The sequence below is a fragment of the Sinocyclocheilus rhinocerous genome, unplaced genomic scaffold, assembly GCF_001515625.1.
Source record: "Sinocyclocheilus rhinocerous isolate Xijiao unplaced genomic scaffold, SAMN03320098_v1.1 scaffold1053, whole genome shotgun sequence".
Classification (NCBI taxonomy): domain Eukaryota; kingdom Metazoa; phylum Chordata; class Actinopteri; order Cypriniformes; family Cyprinidae; genus Sinocyclocheilus; species Sinocyclocheilus rhinocerous.
This window is the reverse complement of record NW_015638958.1, coordinates 1,919,341-1,934,132: the sequence shown is the minus strand read 5'-3', so window position 1 is coordinate 1,934,132 and position 14,792 is coordinate 1,919,341. Positions and strand designations below refer to the sequence as shown.

Sequence of the window (14,792 nt, the reverse complement as noted above, 5' to 3'; positions counted from 1 at the left end):
ACTGTAATAAATACTGTAGTATACTTTAGTTTTTACTACAGTAAACTGTAGTGTATTGTAGTATAATATACCATATAGTTGTAGAAAACTTAGTACAGTATTGGGTAAAGTCATTTGTTTATATTGCTATAGTTGTTATATTACCACAGCAACTATAGAATTACCACAACAAATTCATTCAAGTACTTTACTACAGTAAGGTTCAAAAACACTATGCTATTACTATAGTATTTTTTTTCACATGCACATTTTATGTTATTCCAGTATACCATGACTAACGAACAACCAATTCTGAGCAACCCTAGTAAAATCAGGTCAAAGCTCTTTATGCATGATTGGTTTTAGATAATTATTTACCGTTGTCTCATGAGTGGAATATTAATACAGTTAGCAGCAGCTACAGCAGCGAAAGGAACAAAGCGTCCTATGAGTGGATACACATGCTGAAAGACAGTGAAATTAAATCATTTTTAGTTGAAACAAATATATGGATTATTACAGGAACACAAAGAGTGAGCACTGAGCAGTAAACACTCTATTTATTACTTTGCAGTGAAAGAGTTACAGCCCTTAAACATTAGAAAGCAAGACCATTACCTTTGCTAATGCATTTAGTCCTAACGCAGTAGCCACGGCTCCTGTAGTGGCTGATACATATGCTGTGCCAAGCTGGCTGCAAGAACAACAACATATATTAGGAATTTAGGGATATTGCAAAAACAGCTCAAAGTAGAACACAAGATAAATGCAAAAAATGTTTATATGCGTGATCTAAAGCCCTCGCACTTTACTGTGATGGGGGCATCTCCGCTCCTGTTGGTGTAGTTGACTATTGCATTAAAAGACTGATTGATCCACTGCCAAAACAGAACTGCTGGAGTCGTTCTAAAAAGCGAGAAAGAGTATACATTTTCAGCATTACATTTACTGTTCAAAAAAGTCCTATAACTACCGTACAATAGTGGATTATACAGCAACCAGCATGATTCACCTGTAGAACGTCATCATGCATCCAGTGATGGTCATGTTCATGGGGACCTGAGCAGACATGCGACCAATCAGGAGCATTTTCTCGCCTGTGTCTGGATGGAATGCTGAGTCAAAAACATACTTCGCCCTCCATAGCTCGTCTTCTGTGAGACCTGGTGTTACCACCCCTTTTCTTCAAGGAGAGGAAAACGGAAGAGTGTATTCAGTGTATAGTGTATTTGTTAGAAAACTATGTAGCATGAATGCTATAGAAAAGCACATGAATGCAGAGTAGAATCTTACTTGTAATCCAGAATAATCTGACACGCTTTTTCTAATTGTTCATTGGACAGGAGGATGTTTCTCGGGTCTGTGACAGTGAAGAAATGCTTTGCTCGACCCACAAATGTTCCCTGATCCCAGCGTGGCTCTTTAATGTTTATGGAGGTGGAGATGGTACACTCAGCTGCCATGGTACACTGTGAAAATATTACACTGTTAAAAACACTTTTTTTTATCTTTTAACACAGAAGTTATTTTTGATGGTAAGTACACTACTGTTCAAAAGTTTGGGGATGGTAAGATCTCTTCTGCTCACTTATTTACTTGTTTCAAGATACAATAAAACAGTAATATTGTGAAACATTATAAGAATACATAATATTAAAATAACTGTTTTCTATTTGAATACATTTTAAGATGCAATTTATTCATGTGATGATATCAAAGCTGAATTTTCAGTTGTCATTACTCCAGTCCTCAGTGTCACATGACCCTTCAGAAATCATTCTCAAATGAAATATTTCTTATTATTATCAATGTTGAAAACAGTAGTGCTGCTTAACATATTTTTCAAGGTTATTTGATGAATAGAAAGTTCAATCATTGATGCATCCTTGCTGAATCAATTCTTAAAAAAAAAAAAAAAAAATCTTGACCCCAAACATTTGAACGGTAATGTAAACAGAATTTTCATTTCTGGTCAAACAGTCAGTTTTACTATATTTCCTATATAGAAAAAACAATATAGTAAAATAACATCTAGTGAATCACAAGCCATTTTTAGATTTTTTTTCCCCCCAGGAACAACCGAATAATGCTTGCACATGACATTCCTCTCCAGATTAAGCCACCGCTGAATCAGCATGTAGCTGCTAAAGACACAGCTGACCAGCCAACCAAAGAAAGGCCTGAACATCAGTCACACTGAAAACGACATAAGGTGCTGCTAGTCCCCATATAAAGCAGCACCTCAGTATACAGTGCCACCCACTAATATTGGCATCCTTGGTAAATATGAGCAAAGGCGGCTGTGAAAATAAATCTGCATCATTTATCTTTTTGATCTTTCATTCAAAAAATTCACAAAATTCTAAACTTTCATTGAAGTAAACCATTGAATGTGGGGGGAAACTCACATTATGAAATAAAAGTTAGAATTTTTTTAATTTTTGGAATGAAAGATCAAAAGGATAAACAATGCAGATTTATTTTCACAGCTGCGTTTGCTCATATTTACCAAGGGTGCCAATATTTGTGGGCAGCACTGTATATGTCCTGTGTTTCTATACAAAACTGGCTAAAGTACCAGATTAGAAATTGAATCTCAGGGAAGGGGACTGATTGAATGGATAGTTCTGTCAAAAAATGTCATCAGTAACTCATTCTCATTTATTCTCATCTTTCTTCTGTGAAAGACAAAAAAATATTCGAATTCGAGTGTGTGTGAAGGACTGACAGTCTTTGTCAACATTCACTTTCATTGCATTATTTTCCATACAATGAAAATCAAGGTTACTGAGGCTGAGACTGCGATTTTTGTTTTCTAGTGAAGAAAGAAAGCCATGTGGTTTTAAATGATAAGAGGTTACTATTTTTAACCATGCCTTTCCAATGACGATTAGAAAACCAACTTCATTATCAAATGCTTCAAGGTTGAGTTTAGATAACAGAATTTAACCATTTATTTGCATGTGCATATTGCAATTAAAGGCATTCACAGTGGCAGAAATGAAATAAATCACGCACTTGCAGCTTGGTGACATTTTACCTTGACAATGCACCAAAGACGGCTAAAGGGACGATAATAAATCATGCGTTTCTCTGCTGACAGCTACAAAAGTGGGCCCGTGTCTTTTTAAATCAAATCATGTTCATGCTTTGCACGAGATCACTTGATGCTTTGGCTTACGCTGCGTCCCGGTTGTGTTTCAATGGTGATAGGAAGTCCGACTCAGTCGATTCTCAGTTGAGTCCGAGTCGACTCTTTTGAGCAGTTCGTTTCAAAGAACCGGTTCGAAAAGAATTCAGGAATTCAGCCATACATCCCAGTGTGGTATTTTAAATGCTTAGAAACGTTTCGATATGTAGGCATTGCTTTATATTACGTTTTAATTCGATTATGTTTTATTAAATATGGTGTTTAAGTAATTTAATGTTCCCAGATCAGCCATAATTCCAAAAAATGATTTAAAACTTAAAAATTATATTTACATTAAGTATTCAAATATATTTAAACATCGTAGCGTATTTCCATAACAAGCAATTTAGTAAAAACGTTTTATGTAACATGTTCTTCTATTTGCCAATAAGTTTAGTTTTATTTGACAATAGATGATTCTCGGTTCAATGAGTCAATTGTTGATTCTGACGGATTCAATTCGATCCGTCAACGAATCGTTCAGTCATTTTTGTGAACAAACCTGCAGACTGCTTGTGTGCACAGGCTCAACCGATTCGCTAAAACAAAGAGCCGACTCAAAAGAACAATTGATTCACGATTCTGACATCGCAACAAAGCGACTATATTTTACGTTTTCCTACAATGAAAACACCAGAACAGCGCGTACACACTATGGATTGCAGTGATAAGCCACTGACCGATGCACGGGCCTCTTGATCTGAACTGAACTTTGAACAGAGAAACCGTGTTTATGACACTTTCCCCAAACAGCCCCATTTCTTGGCCAATAGTATGCATTCATAATTTTATATATTATACTCTGTGTTTTTTCAATAGCCTAGTAATAGTATGCATGCACACATCTTAATTCATAGGCTATATTTTATGTGTTAAAACAGTGATGCTCTTTAAAGAGCAAACACTGTAGTATAAATGGCATGATTTAACGTTATATGGTGTCTCGTTTTGAAATCAACTGTTAGAATTTCATAATTGTAGCCCAATGGCAAAGTATGGTTCAAAACCAGTCAGTACCGGTTAGGTGGCTTCCATTGGGGTTTTCAATATGTCATAAATCCAAATATGAATTATATTATGCTTAAATATAATGTTAAAAATATAGCTCCATATGATAAACATCTCAATCAATGTTAGTTTTGTCTTTAAAAGCATTTGTACAACTCCAGCTGTGCACCTCTTTATCAACCTCTGGATGCCACATCACAAATCCACTTACTGACAGCATAAGCTTTTACATTCTAATGCAGCCAGCAAAAAAAGAAGAAAAACATATCTTGACAATGGCATCCGTGGAGATCTATAAAGAAAGGTCATGTTACTTACAGTGCAACAGTGCAAAGCTCGCCGTCAGACCAAATCACAGCACTCCGCAGCAGATATCAGTCTCACGCGCTGAGGCTAATTTGGTATTTACGAATGAAGGTGAAGAACGCTGCAGTAAACGCCACCCTCTCTCCCAACCAACCAGAGACGCTGAAGACAATTCAAAATAAAAGTTTTCAATATCTTGGAAAATATTTGCAACATGGTAACATTCGATTTATATTCTAGAAAACAGTTATACCAAAAAATAAATAAATAAAAATAAATAAATAAAATGAATGTCAGTCAACGAAAGACTTTTGTCATGAAATCAAAGGAATGCAAATATTTAAATTATTAAATTTAATGAGCTTCAAAGATGCCAAATCCGTTTTAAGTCTTCAGTTTTTATGACATTAATTTTTAACTGTTGATTGTCTACCTGTGTGAATTTTGTGTTCACCAAATAAATAAATGCTCTTACATGTATTTTGTATGTCATACAGAGGGATCGCAATGAACACTTTAACATTTTTAATTTTTTTAATTGAATCTCTACAGAAAGAGATGAATATGTTAATTACATAATTATCTCCAAAAACTAAGACCTTTTCGAAATGCCAGTTATTTCTTGGAGCTAATTAAAACTCTTTTTATTCGAAGAGGGTGCGTGATAGATTAATCAGTAGTACAATCAAAGTCTCTTTAAAGGGTCATGAAACCCCCGTTTCAGCACTGGTTAGTATTCTGTAGTCGTTGGTACAATTAACTACAGTAGAGTTACAGATAACTGGTTAAGAAAATAGCTCCATCTAGCGGATATTTTAAACACCAACCTGTTATGTCATTCCTGTTATGCATAGCATTTTAATGCCATGCAACATATTAAACTCACGATTTTCCGTCATGCTAATCATATTATTTTGTTTTATCGCATTATTACATTTAGTTAACATAAGAATGAATTTTAACTGACACTTTGGTTTTAGTGAGTATTGGCCATTATTCCCCAACTTTTAACAAGTATTTTTTTAATAAATAAACGTTTTCAGATATTTCCTCATTTTTTAAGAACTTCTCTTATCCCAAAAAAATTAAACAAAACATTACATCATGAGCAAGCATCGGATTTTATAAAATCTCTCACCGTTAGATAAAATTACAGAAAATGTTACAATGGTTTTCAAATTTTAAATGATTTCAAGTTTTCACCTTCATATAAGCAAACTTTTTATTTTGCTCTAAGCAATGGATAACCTCATTCTTTTTGTCCTATTAAGTTCCATCCTCTTAATTTTCATTGTTTAAATAGTTGCCTGAACTTGACCAGACCATATTTTTTTAAAGTCTGGTGTACTGTAACCATTTAGAAATACAATAAAGGGATATTCTCTTTTTTATAGATACAGTGCTCAGTACATTTTACTGCATAACAGGAATGACCCAATTTGACAATAAAAATCAATCAGCAACACTGCTAACATTTTGCACTATCCTACAGCAGAGGAAGAACAGAATGTTACAGCTGCTGTCTAAAAAGAAACAGACTTTACATAGATAAATAGCATGAGTCTTTATTGCTGTTCAAATCCCTATTTAATTGTGCTCTCATTTACAAATTACTGGGAAATAATGCAGTAACATACAAAAGCAAAAACAAACAAAACCACTGCTCTGTAAACTAAGAACAATAACAAATACTGCATTGAAAAAGTGCTTAAAAGACACTGAAAAGGGCCTAAAACTAAAGTGTCTCATACCCACCTGTAACAAACACTGCAGTAGGCAATCGTTTAAAACAGCAGTCGGAAATTTGCCAGATGACAGCTCATTGTGTACCCGAGGCCATGCAGCATGAAAATGCAGCTATAATACACAGCACTGTTTTAAGCTCATCACAACTTGAACATTATCCAGTCATAAGCATTTAGAGTGTATATTCAAAATGTTATTCCAAAACACCCGTTAGTCAGAAGAAACCCTTATATCCTGATCAAAAACACAACAGCTTTTTAGTACATAAGAGAGAAAAGTACATGGTGCAGATGAAAGAGTACTGTTACATTTGTGTGTTTGTTGAGAAGACTGCATCTATCTTATTGCAGTATAGATATGGCACATGTTTTGGTCCAAGGACAGGGATTTGTGTTGGAAAATTTGAACAGATGAGCATGTCTTCTATGAATAATCATTGTCCACTGGTCAGATTGTGCTGCAATACTGTAATTTTAAAAAAGCCTTCCCATCTTACAGGAAATAATCTGGAGTGCGACGAGTAACGTGAGGCTCTCCTCTGCGTGGTGCAGGGTCAAACTGTAAACTAAAAGGACATCATTCTCTTAATATTCATATTTGTAACAGCAAAAGGGAATTATTAATCAAAACAGAAATTGTTTTATGCTTTATGTCATATACGTACAAGGAATACTTGAGCGTGTCATCGAGTTCCATGATGGCAGCCTGGTTACCACATCGGTAGCAATAATTAGGTGCACTGAAGATCGTTACAACATTACGTTCATGACACCAGTTATAACCCTGTAGAAATGTTTTTAAAATATATTAGCCAGTAGCTAATCCACAGTTGGTAGGTGTATTATTATCCATGTGCTACAAATTCAAAACAAAAAAATATATTTGTACAGTTTCAAATTTCTATTACATATTTAGTTTCAGATATGCTGCGTTTTAATTTACTCATGTAACAAACAACATTTAACATCTTCAAAAATGATACGACAACATAATTATATACATTTACCTTTCAGATGAATCTCTTTTATTGGGATTCTGCCTTGTCTATCATCAGTTATTCAATTATTCAATTGTCAAAAGACATTTTTTAAAATACAGAATGTAAAAATTTTTCTAAATTTTGTATTAATATTTACATATTCTTTCAATTGTAATTAATATCATGTGAAATAGTAAATCAACTATTTTATTTAAAGTCGGCATGAAACGGAAGTAGCGATAGTCTTTTCTTCTCTACTGTGACGTCTATCCGAGTGAAACGGCATCTGAAATGCGAGGGCGGGACTTGATTTCTTCCTTCGGGAATTGATTGGATTGTTGGAAGTTGTGGCGTTGCTAACAAAATGGAGGCAGATCTGAATGCCAGTTTTCAGTTAGTTGTGGGGGGATTTCTCTCCACTGGATTCACCGCCGACACCCTAGCATGAAGACATTTTTTATTTATTGAGGAAGACGAGGACGAGGACGATCAACGGCACAAAACATACCTAACAGCGCGCGCGCGAGAGAGAGACAGCCTGAATGACTGAGTGCGTCCTCCATCAGGTTAAGTCATATTCATAAAAAAAAATTTAAATAGTTTGTCCTAAGAGTCCTAAGAGTAATGTTGTGGTAATATCCTAATATCCTTTCATAGTGTACTCCCCCATGGCTTGCATCAGCACTGGTCAAGGCATTGATTTCTATAAAGTGAAGCATCAGCTTCAGCTTTTCCCTGTTGTTTATCCCAGCGTTTACCCCTCACGTCACTAGCTCCGCCCTTGCGCCATAGCTCGTGACCGGAAGAGAAGAGGAGTCGTTTTGAGGGGGAGGGGTGATTAAAGTTTTTGATTAAAGATTACGAGGGCACATGAATTTAAAAAAAATAATGAAGTGCACGGATAAATTATTTATAATAAACACTACAGTATTCCATTAAAAAATAAGAATTTTCAATTTTGATTTCATGGTGACTTTAAAATTGTATTTTGACAATTTAGTTGAATAATTAAATAACCAATGTGAGACAAGTCAAAATTTAAGTAAAAGAGATTCCTGAGAAAGGTAAATTCATTTTAAGACTTTTATATACGGGCATATGAATATGTATATATTAACTGCCCCTATTGTAACGGAAAATATGTCATAATAGCAACACTATGAATGCAAATTGAATGATTTTACTCAATTAGCCTACATGTTTTAATGAAAAGTGAAGATGTCTGAAATGTACATTACATATGTAATTCATGGAGATACTCAATAATAACCCTCTTAATTACAGTAAATATTATCAATTTATAAATAATATCACTAGTAACAACATGCCACTTGTGGCCTTCTAAAAATAAAACTTCTTCTACTCCAAAAATCTAAAAATATTAATGTATCCAACATATATTTATACATGGTAATCAATTCTCTTTTACCTCCATCACTAACTGGTGAGCTCGTGAAACCAGAGTCAAGCAGTTGGCATGGTTAAATGTTTCTGAGATGTCCTGGCCAAATGTGTACCCAGCCCCCCTGGGGGAAATCCCCCAACCTCCGCGGTCATCCGGATCTGACCACAGCAAATCACACATGGGACCCTGCCAATAAGATTTAATAAGGTCCTGTGAGTAGTATTCACAGCTGGGACGCTTAATGATTTTGAATATAGTAACACTATACATCTTTCTGATATTCACAGGTGGAATTTATACCTCATGGGGAACTTCTTGGATGCGGTCCAACGCGCGGATGTGATCCAGCGTGTCAATTGAAGGTGACAATCCTCCATGGAGACAGAAAATCTGTGGAGACAGAGCAAAGCTTAAGCTTTATGTGCACTCAAATTACTATGCAACGTCTTTGTTTTGAGTTGAGTACAGTTACAACGGATGAAATACTGTTAATCACAAACCAATTTACCTGTGTGTCTACGAGGGCTGTAAGAGGAAGGTAGTCAAAGAGGTCTGTGAAATATTTCCAAACATTTGCATTTCCGTATTTTCTCAGGCACTCGTCATAAAAGCCATAAACTTGTGTGATCTGTCTACTTTCATGATTTCCACGGAGGATGGTGATTCTCTCTCGATATCGAACCTGGACGATTTAAAATGACAAAACAAGCCATTAACAATGCAAATGAAATTTTTCTTTAAAAAAAAAAATCTATATATTACAGCTGTATCCATTCACGCACCTTTAAAGACACCAGTAGTGTGACTGTCTCTACTGAATAGTAGCCTCTATCCACATAGTCTCCCATGAATAGGTAATTAGTATCTGGTGATTTACCCCCGATCTTAAACAGTTCCATAAGATCGTGAAATTGTCCATGTACATCTCCACATACTGTGACCGGGCAACGCACCTCCTGAACGTTTGACTCTTTGGATAAAATTTCTTTAGCCTGCAATAGATAAAACAGGCAGATTAGACTACAAAAGCACACAAACGGTGCTCTGAACTATTAACCTAAAGTGCATTTTAAATTCCTAACAAACTGCAAGAGGCAATGTTGACACAGACCAGTGATGAATAAATATTGGCATATGCCTAATATGCCTTTGTTCTTGGAAATGGATTGAGGGACCAAATGCGCTGTAAAAATGTGTGTCAGATAACCTAAAAATGTGGTAACTAACATCTAAGCTAACTGGTAATAATAAAATTAAAATAAATGAATAATAATATTAATTACAATACTAATAATAATCATTATTATTATTATTTTTTATTTTATATATTATAAAAGATGTATATTTTTCCTAATACAAACTCAGGTACATCTTCCTTTGTGCTCCACAGTAGAAAGTCAGTCATGCAGGTTTGGAACAACATGTGGGTGAGTACATGATGACAGAATTTTCATTTTTAGGTCAACTGTTTTAAGGCAGCAAGCGCACATTTTCACTTTTACATTGTGCAGGTAAAGTTACAGGACACTGAAGTTTGTGGTTTAACAGAATAAGGTCATACTGATTAATGCAGGTGGACAAATTCTAGATGCGCCACTTGAAATAACCTGGGCATTTTTAACATTGCAATTACAATTTACATAAAATGGTTCTTTTTAACACATTAAAAGAACATAAATTATATATATAACGCAAAATTACGCTGTTTAAGTGTTTTTTAAATTATGCTGGTGAATCTGTACGTTTGCTTAGAAAGCAAAAGGCAAACCCAAAACTCTGCCTGACAACGAATAACAGTAAAGTGGGCATAACATTAACCTGACGAGCTCTGGTTGCTAACTGCGCTGCACAGCCAACAACCAATAGTCACATTCATGGCGCACAGACGGCCAATAATAGAATAATTCGGCACCGCCATCTTCGGATAAGCGGCCAGTGGGAAGGGCGCACTGCAACTGTATCCGAGCCGATAACAAATATAGCCAGTCTGTTGCTGCGCCCACGGGCCGCCTGACAAACACGTGTTTTAACATACAATGCAACACTGACACGGGTTAGGATGACCGTCGTGCGGAACTCACCTTCTCGCATAAAATTTTCGCTTGGTTTTCCGACAGTTGCTTGCACTCGTTCAGTTGCTCGATCCATTGGTCCAGTTCTTTCGTGAACACCTTCTCGTCCATTCTCGACAATTCCTTAAATCATTCAAGTTATGTTAAAAAATAAGGTAAAATGACTCAAAATGCTTTATTTGGGTTTGGCGTCATGCGTCAAAGTAATCAATCCCAGTTTAAAAAAAACAAAGCTGTTGAGTCCTTGGTTACTTGAAATACTTTAAGGCCGCAAAATGAAGTGAAACGCTGTTACTTTTACTCCCTCAAGAATAACTCGATGAATTACTGTTCTCTGTAGAAGCAGTAAACGATTAAAAGTAAGCCTGAAAGCTCCTTTGATTTCGGGCAGAGTCTGGTTATGATGCGCAGCAGCGACGAAGAATCCGCTCATGTAGGCTGACGTCACCTAATCCGCATTCAAAATAACGAATCCTACTACTGTGAAGGCTTCCTTCTTAATATTCATGAGCCAGGCCTTATTGGCAGATTACTATACTCAATCTTTATTAACTAATTAACATTTATAAACCAGGCGTTCGCAATAGGATGGCTATCAATGAACGTCAGCATGACCTTATTAATAGTGACCAGTTAAGTCTTCGCCATAGTAGCATTTGTCGCAGATATATTGCTTCGTCTCTTGTGCGTTTAGTGCCGCCCACTGATGTACAAGGGGAATAACAGTAAATTTTAATCTGAGAACCGCTACATTGTTATGATTTAATAAACAAATAAAGTAGTAATAACAATTATATTGTTATCATTACTATTACTACTACTACATTATGTTCTGTTGCTGGAAGGTTAAGGAACTTTTTAACCTATTATTGTTATTATTATTATGCTCTGTTGCTGGGAAGTGATAGGTCTTTTTTCCTCTGTGTATCTTGTAAAGGAGCAGCGACGTTCATTATGGTCTTCAACATAGCCTACTTTATTTAAATATTGTTATTCTTATACTTAAAATATTTTCTGTCCATACATTGTTTCCATGTTCATATATTTTTTACTTTCTCATATACCATAGCCTATAGTTTATGCTTTACTTTATTTATGTGATGGGGAACATATCTGACTGCTTTTCATTAAACACTCTCTTTGGAAATATGACTTAAATTAAGATAAATAATAATAATTTAAAAATCCCCAACCAGGCATTCTGTATAGACAGTGACATGGTGACATTTTCAAATGTCATCAACAAATAAATATATATAAATGAATAAATATCGAGGACAAAAGTGGCGCGTGAGCTGACACCAGGGCCTTCTGGTATTTGCTAAAGAATAGTATAAATTCCCACCAGCAGCTGACGCATGCGTATTAGCTATTCTTACTATTTTATTATTTTTTCTAGTGAAAATGGCTGCCTTTCAGCTTTAAACCTCAGCGGTTCAGGGGGAAAATATCCACCCCATAATCCAGAATTAACACGATCGTTTAGGAAGAAAGCATTTTGCGGTTCAAAGACGTCCATATTCCTGCGTAAATAACATTATGTTTTTGCTTTCAAGAATGGAAGATAGATCTGTTTCATGTTTAACGTTAACCCATTACATTCCGTGATCCGCGTTCCAGATGCGGTAAAGTACTTTCTTTATTGCATTATTTAACGCAAAATTACATCTGTTTTATACTAAATTCAATTTTATTTGCAGTAATTAAAAGAATAATCTATATTAACGACCAAATAGCGCAGGGAAAAAAAAGATACAGAATGACAGGACAACAATGGACTTGCATAAGCGATATTCCGCGGTCGCTGTACATTTTGTGACCAGACATTGTGTTTATCTAACTGTAGTGATGCGACCTACTTAATGTGTGAATATTTCCATAGTTTATATATAATTTATATAGCTACGCCTTCTTCTGCATTAACTTTCAGTGGTTAATTGCACAGGCCTGTTGTTTTCTTTTTGATTGACGTCGTCAATCAATCACTTTCGATGCACGCGGTCGATGCAAGATGTTGGAAAAGTTTGCAAAGCCTCACATTCAGTTGTTATTTCACAGTATACTTTTCATTAACCACTTTATCTTGTAATATATCAAATGTTTTCAAATATATTTTATTTTAACAGAAAATGATGCACCAAGTAGCCAGCAACAGCAACGACTATGGTCTGGGTAGCATTGGGGACGATGGGCAACACCCAGCCAGTCACTTTGAGTTGTGCAGTTCACAGTCCAACAAATTTTACACCACCGCCCCACCTCCTGCACTACAACTGCCACTCCCAAACTTGCCACCCTTGCCACAGAGCATGATCAAGCCCATGTCCTGCCAGATGCAGGACTCCCAGAATGAATTTCACTCCCAAACCGTTCGAATGAGGGCTGAAGATGCTCCAGAGGGCTGCAAGAAAAAGAAGGGCCTCGGAAAGTCTGGACGACGAGGCAGGCCCTCGGGTACCACTAAGTCCGCAGGCTACAGGACAAGTACGGGACGACCGCCCGGCACCACCAGAGCAGCGGGCTTTAAAACCAGCCCAGGACGGCCACTGGGCACCACCAAAGCTGCAGGCTACAAGGTGAGCCCAGGTAGGCCTCCAGGCAGCATCAAAACTCTGGCAAGGCTTAACAAACTGGACTATGGCGCCTGCAATGGTGCACCGTTCCCTTACAACATGATGCAGAAGAGGGCCTTGTGCGAAGCCACTGTGAAAGAGAAAGACACTACTACCGAGTGAAAACTGTTTTTTTTTATTTATCGCAAGGGGGGACTTGGGATGTGGGTGCATGTCCAAAGTCACAGTGAATTGTGTTTGAGATGTCAAACTCTTGCAAGGAAGAAAAAAAGATGGATTTTGATACTTCAACTCATGTGTATGTGCCAGTGTTATCCTTTTGTGTATCTTTTTCCAAAGACCATTAGCATTACCTTTCTCGCAATGACGTATGTTAACCTATTGTACAGATGTGCATGACAATAGTATTGTGAAATAAAGTTACAGTATTGAACACATATTAATCTTTTCAGTCCCTTAGACTTTGCTCAAGTGAAATGTAGAGAGAACTGCAATTGTATTGTTTTACATTTAATTTGACCTTTTCCTTAATACTTTTGATGTAAAGATACTGCTGGGAACAGTCTTCATCACATAGTTTGTTTCATTCTAGATTTTAGAACATTGCATTTGACTTGAAAAATCTGATCACTAGTAATAACTCCTCTGTTCCCCTGATGTGTATGTGAAAGTGCTCTGTTTGTAATGTCCAATGATATGTTGATCTTTTTTGTTGTTGTTGTATTTATGAAATGTCTGGTGCCCTTTTCAGACAGAGGATGGTGTGGATTTTTTATAAAATGTCAAGTCACAGATTTCAGCAATGACATAATGCTCTTGTAAATATAACTGTGAGTTTATATCAGCCATTGTGTTCTGTTCAACCTAAAATTGTTTTGCTGATCAATGATCCACTCTAGAATTCCGTGTTACTTTTTTTTTTTTTTTAAATCACTGGACTAAAACAAGTCTCAGTTTTGTGTAATTGAATACACCTGATCTGATAAAAAAAAAAAAAACAGTTATCACTCCAAAAAATAAGTTGTGCGGGAAAACTGCTAAAACACATTTTTTTTGCACAAATTATATATAAATTATTTTTTCCAGATCTATTAAGGTGTGAAATTGTCTCTATTATGAAGTAATAATATATGACTGTAACTGTGTAAACAATAGAACGTATGTAGCAAAAATATGTAAACAAAATATCTAAAATAACCGAATTTGCATGTGCTAAATAGGAAATACAATATTTACATGTTGTAAATATGCACATATTGTAAGACAAAACCTGTTAAGACATAGCATTAAAATAACGGTATGAACGTAACTACGTAAAATGAAACCTAAAGAACGCTACTGCACATAATTCAATATAAAAATGTAACTTACATTTTTTACATTCTAGAATTTTTACATTCTTTTCCAAAAAGAATTGTTCAGAACGACTAAGATTTTTGTAGAAACAGCGGGCAATTCATAGGTCCCTCATAGCCTACTGTCTTTGTTCTGTTAAATATGTTTCTATACAAACACTGCAAGCGGATAAGCTATA

At 35.8% G+C, this 14,792-nt stretch overlaps 3 protein-coding genes across 3 annotated transcripts in view; 1 reads left to right on the top strand and 2 right to left on the bottom strand.

Moving 5' to 3' along the window:
* The window catches only part of LOC107750376 (sideroflexin-1-like), a 10,785-nt gene extending 6,165 nt beyond the window's left edge, over positions 1 to 4,620 (bottom strand). Inside the window, exons 1-6 of the mRNA XM_016565743.1 lie at positions 4,496 to 4,620; positions 1,273 to 1,448; positions 992 to 1,162; positions 787 to 885; positions 598 to 673; positions 358 to 443 (exon numbers count right to left, since the gene is read on the bottom strand). Coding sequence (XP_016421229.1) covers positions 358 to 443; positions 598 to 673; positions 787 to 885; positions 992 to 1,162; positions 1,273 to 1,442 — 602 coding nt within the window. The 5' untranslated portion in view covers positions 1,443 to 1,448; positions 4,496 to 4,620. The remainder of the gene's footprint in view (positions 1 to 357; positions 444 to 597; positions 674 to 786; positions 886 to 991; positions 1,163 to 1,272; positions 1,449 to 4,495) is intronic.
* Positions 4,621 to 6,028: 1,408 nt separating this feature from the next.
* LOC107750370 (serine/threonine-protein phosphatase 2A catalytic subunit alpha isoform-like) lies at positions 6,029 to 11,148 on the bottom strand. The gene is made up of 7 exons (XM_016565735.1): positions 10,695 to 11,148; positions 9,396 to 9,605; positions 9,122 to 9,295; positions 8,914 to 9,003; positions 8,638 to 8,799; positions 6,894 to 7,012; positions 6,029 to 6,794 (listed from the first exon to the last, which is right to left on the bottom strand). Exons 1-7 carry the CDS (start codon positions 10,794 to 10,796, stop codon positions 6,722 to 6,724), a joined length of 930 nt encoding a protein of 309 aa, XP_016421221.1. The 5' UTR covers positions 10,797 to 11,148; the 3' UTR covers positions 6,029 to 6,721.
* A 919-nt stretch (positions 11,149 to 12,067) lies between these two features.
* On the top strand, positions 12,068 to 14,283 carry LOC107750371 (UPF0461 protein C5orf24 homolog). The gene is made up of 2 exons (XM_016565736.1): positions 12,068 to 12,310; positions 12,812 to 14,283. The coding sequence occupies exons 1-2, from the start codon at positions 12,263 to 12,265 to the stop codon at positions 13,418 to 13,420; spliced, it is 657 nt and encodes a 218-aa protein (XP_016421222.1). The 5' UTR covers positions 12,068 to 12,262; the 3' UTR covers positions 13,421 to 14,283.
* Positions 14,284 to 14,792: the final 509 nt, after the last annotated feature.